Genomic DNA, 5,000 nt, shown 5'->3' with positions numbered 1-5,000 from the left:
GATGACGAAAGGTTGGCAAATTCGTAAATCTCTAAGAAAAATAAAAAAAAAAGAAAAATAAAAACAAAAAGAAAAAAGGAAAAAAAAAAAAAAATAAAAGAAATAAGAAAGTAAGAACCAATTCTCTTTCTCTTTCTCTCTATCTCTTTCTCTCTCTCTCTCTTTCCTTCTTTCTATCTATTTCTCTCTCTCTCTCTCTCTCTCTCTCCCTCTTGAGAATAGTATCTCGTACAAGTGTAATAATAAAATCCTCGTTTATCCTCTTTTTATCTATCTTGTTTTATTTATTTATTTATTTAAATATTTATTTATTTATTCTTTTTTTTTTTTTTTAATAACAAAAATTATAGAGAAGAGCGAGAGTGGGAGAGAGAGAGAGAGAGAGAGAGGAGAGAGAGGAGAGAGAGGGAGAGGGAGAGGGAGGGGGAATGCGAGAATGAAAAAATACACGTACTAGGTAATTACTTGAAACGATATGAATAGGAAATGAGATTATTTACAAGATGAATAATTAATGAATTACGAATAATGAATAATTAATATTATTCATAATAATAATTATTATTATTATAGTATTAATAATAAAAATAATAATAATAATAATGATAATAATAATAATAATAATAATAATGATGATGATGATAATAATAATATATAATAGTATTACTAATTGTAATAATAATAATAATAAAACTAATAATAATAATAATAATAATAATAATAATAATAATAATAATAATATATATATATATATATATATATATATATATATATATATACATACGCACATATATATGGAGAGAAAGATACAGAGTATATATGATTGTGTGTGAGTGTATGATGAGTGCGAATAATAAAGTATCATTAAACATTGAAGTTTTCCGTGTTCTCTAAAGCAAACTAACACATCTATGAAGGTCATTCGTCGTAAATAATACCAATCGGATTTAAACGGGAACTCTAGACGAGTTCTCTAAGTCCGCAAATGCACATACGTACGCTAACATTCGTAACGTACACACATATACACACACAAAGAGGAAGAAAAAGAGAAAAAGAGAGAGAAAGAGAGAGAGAAAGAGAGAGAGAGAGAGAGAGAGAGAGAGAGTTATATACATACACTTACGTGTTATCTTTAAATATTCTAAGATACCACGTGGATTCAAAAGATCGCGTGAGAATTAATAAGTCAACATGTAAATACGAATGACGTTAGTAACGCGCAAAAGCACGAACGGCTCACACACACACACACACACGCATACATACAAACACACACACACACACACACACACACACACACACACATATATATATATGCACATATATACTCATACATGTATGTACATATTTATACGTGTTTTTTTTACGTGCACGTAGAAAAGCGAAGAGGGAGAATTTTTGAATTAAGTATGCGCATAACTCATTATGCAGAATGGAACGGCTAGCCTCGACATTTTTTTTTATGTTTTGTAATCTCTCTCTCTCTCTCTCTCTCTTTCTCTTTCTCTTTCTCTTTCTCTCTTTTTCTTTCTCTTTCTCTCTTTTTCTTTGTTTCTGTTAGGGTAACTAGTATTGCGTGATCCGCGCTACGTGATCCGTGATCCCTGATTTGTGGATTTACACGTAACATATGGTATTGCTATGGCTACGACGATGACGACAATGACGACAAAGACGACGACAAAGACGACGACAAAGACGACGAGTTTGTTTCTCTTTTTTATAATAACTACCCCTTTCTTCTCTCCACCATTCCAATCTATTTCACGAACCTACCCTTTTCTTTTTGAATTCCTCTCCCTTTAGAAAACTCCTACGACGTTCTGCATTTTACAAGTATCACGGTGTTTACGTGTTACACCATTGCTTTTCACCGAATCACCATAATATAATATAACAAGCTTTTTCTTCTAACGTTTTCATTTTTACGAGGGATTTATTTATTTTATTTCTTTTCCCTTCTTCTTCTCCTTTTTCTTTTATTATTATTATTATTATTATTATTATTATTATTATTATTATTATTATTATTATTATTATTAAGTATTATTATTAATTATTATTATTCATTTAATTTACTTATTATTATGATTATTATATTTTCTTTTTTTCTTTCTTTTTTTTTATTTTTTTTTTTCATTTAACCCTTTCCATTTCTTTATTTAATTTATTCATTCATTCGTTTCGATATTATTAATAATTATGAAATTATGATATAATTTATGATATAAGTAAAGGAAATGAATGGTTCTTTTTTCTTTTCTTTTCTTTTCTTTTTTTTTTCTCCCCCACCCTCTTTTTCTTCCTCTCTTTCTTTCTTTCTTTCTTTCTTTCTTTCTTTCTTCCTCTTTGTTACGTTCTATCTTCGGGTAAATAAAATACCAATCCCTTTTGAAATAAAATGTACTCTTATATAATAATTATCAAAGAAATTGGTTTCTTTTGCCGAATGAATGATAATATTATTTTAACGACAGGAATGCTTTTTAAATCAAAAGTGTGTCGCGAGTGACTTTAATGTAAAAAGAAAGAAAAAAAAAAAAAAAAAAGAAAGAAAGAAAGAAAAAAAGAAGAAGAAGAAGAAGAAGAAGAAGAAAGAGAAAGGGGAAAAACAAATGTTAGAAAAACCTGACCTTTTTTCTTTCCTCCTTCTTTTTCTTCTTTTATCCCCCCATAAATTCATTCCTTTTGCAACACTGGCGTCGTGTCATTGTCGCGAAAGGAAAAAAGAAAAGAAATAAATATATATATATATATATATATATATATATATATATATATATACATTTATAAAAGAAAAGGGAGAAAGGGACAAAAAGTATACAAGGCTTTCTCCCTCTCTTTGTCCCTCTCTCTCTCTCTTTCTCTCTTTCTCTCCCTCTCTCTCTCTCTCTTTCTCTTTTTCTCTTTCTCTCTCTCTCTCTCTCTCTCTCTCTGTCACTTACCTCGAGGGGTGTTTTCGCATTTGTATTTTAAATTGGCAAGAGAGAAAGGAAGAGAAAGAAATAGAAATAAAGAGAAAGAGAGAGAGAGAGAGAGAGAGAGAGAGAGAGGGAGAGGGACATGTTTGCCACGGGGAATATTAATAACCGTGTTATATATATATTTTTTATGTATAAAATGGTACACATGTGTCTTTCGATTGTTAATGATGTAAAAACAATACTTGATTATCGTCACTCTAACTGGATTATTAAAATAAATGAAAAGTCACAAATGATTCCTTATCTTTTGATAAAATTTTAATGAAAAGTTATTGCTAAAGAAAAAAAAAAAGAAAAAAGAAAAAGACAAATAAATATAAATAAATAAATAAATAAATAAATAAATAAATAAATAAATAAATAAATAAATAAATAAATTTCTACGATAAATTAACATTTGAAATATTACAACGAGAGCTCGTCGTTATTTCGTAATAATATTCTTCGTTAATATAATATAATAAACGCGTTAATACCTTCGAAAGATTTATTACAATTTTATTGAAAATTTACTTCCCTTGAATAAATTGTTATGGTGAGAGTATGAAGAGGAGGAGGAGGAGAAGGAGGAGGTGGTGGTGGTGGTGGTGGTAGAGGAGGAGGAGGAGGAGAAGGAGGAGGTGGTGGTGGTGGTGGTAGAGGAGGAGGAGGAGGGTACCGAGCACAGAGATTGATAGCACGTATGTAAATGTGTGCAAAAGTTTTTTGTCTCTCTCGTTGCCAATTAAAAAGAGAAAGAAAAGGAAGAAGAGAAAAGAAATAATGAGAAAGTACAATTTTCGAATATTTTTATATAATTTCGTCTTCCTTTTTCTTTTTCTTTTTTCTTTTTTTTTTTCTTTTTCTTTTTTCTCTATAAATCAGTCCACTTAAATTTTTTCTGAGAGAAAAAAAAAAGAAAAAAGAAAAGAAAAAAAGCACCGAATTTAAATTCAAATAGATCAACGAAAAATTGGCGGGTGTGGAGTGGGCGGGGGGTAGGGGGTGGAGGAATGAAAAAAAGAAAAAAAGGAAAAGAGGGAAAAACAAACGGAAAGGTCAAATATGATTTCTCCTAATGGAGGAAGAAAAAAAAAAAAAGAAAGAAAGAAAAGAAAGAAAATATCGAACGACCGATATTTTTTCTTTTTTTTCTTCTTTTTTTTTCTCACTGATAATTAAAAAGAAAAAAAGAAATAGAAAAAGGAGTGAGAAAGAAGAAAGATCAAATTATTTTATTCTAACAAAAGAGGAAGAAGAAGAAGAAGAAGAAACAGAAGAAGAAGACAAAAAATCGAACGACGTAGAAAAAAAGAAAAACAAAAGAAAGAAAAGAAGATTAAAAGAGAAGCCAAAAAGAGAGAGAGAGAGAGAGAGAGAGAGAGAGAGAGAGAGAGAAAAGAAAAAAAAGAAAATTAAAAAGAAATTATTCGCGAGACTTATTCCTCGAGGAAATCTCAAATTGTTGGAGGAGAAGATTAAAATTGAACAAAAACAAGAAAGAAAAAAGAAAAAAAAAAAAGAAAAAGAAGAAAAAAGAAAAAAAATAAAAGAAAATAAAAAAAAAAAAAAAGAAATAAAAGATCATCGTTCTCGATACGAAACCAATGTCGACTCTCTGATGGGACAAACTATCGTACTATCGATGTGTAATCGATATTATTATTTCTTTTTTTTTTTTTTTTGAATAGATCAATCGAACGATGAAAGTTACGATCGATCGATCGATCGACTTTCGATGAACTTTCGAGGAAATATCGATCGGTCGGTCGTTCGATTGATTCAATCTCGATGCGCAACCTGAAATTGAATTCGATTATGCGTTAACGTATATAACATCGTCGTAGTTTCGCAACGATGATTTCGATATGTTTGAACATTTACGCATTGATTCGAGAAAATAGAGTTAACGAGTGGTGAAACGTTTGAAGCAATTAACCCGTGTGCTATTCGTCATCTGCCATCGTTGAAATGCTGATCGATCATAGAACCCATACACATAAATATACATACACACACACACACACACACAGA

The 5,000-nt window shown here is 29.8% G+C and overlaps 1 protein-coding gene across 3 annotated transcripts in view; it reads left to right on the top strand.

The window, feature by feature from the left end:
* The window catches only part of LOC118442853 (uncharacterized), a 39,768-nt gene that overhangs the window by 24,078 nt on the left and 10,690 nt on the right, over positions 1-5,000 (top strand). For 2 of the 3 annotated variants that reach the window (XR_014983536.1, XM_085663766.1), the window contains exon 4: positions 1-11. This exon is cut by the window's left edge and continues 97 nt beyond it. The exons of the other annotated variant lie outside the window; for it this stretch is intronic. Coding sequence is in view for 1 of the 2 variants with exons in the window: in XM_085663766.1 (XP_085519892.1) it covers positions 1-11 (11 nt within the window). In the remaining variant the exon portion in view is untranslated. The remainder of the gene's footprint in view (positions 12-5,000) is intronic. 3 annotated transcript variants of the gene reach the window in all.

The sequence above is a fragment of the Vespa mandarinia genome, chromosome 24 (assembly GCF_050613455.1).
Source record: "Vespa mandarinia isolate Hongniang chromosome 24, ASM5061345v1, whole genome shotgun sequence".
Classification (NCBI taxonomy): domain Eukaryota; kingdom Metazoa; phylum Arthropoda; class Insecta; order Hymenoptera; family Vespidae; genus Vespa; species Vespa mandarinia.
The sequence above is the reverse complement of the archived record's forward strand: the minus strand, read 5'-3'. Positions and strand labels throughout refer to the sequence as shown.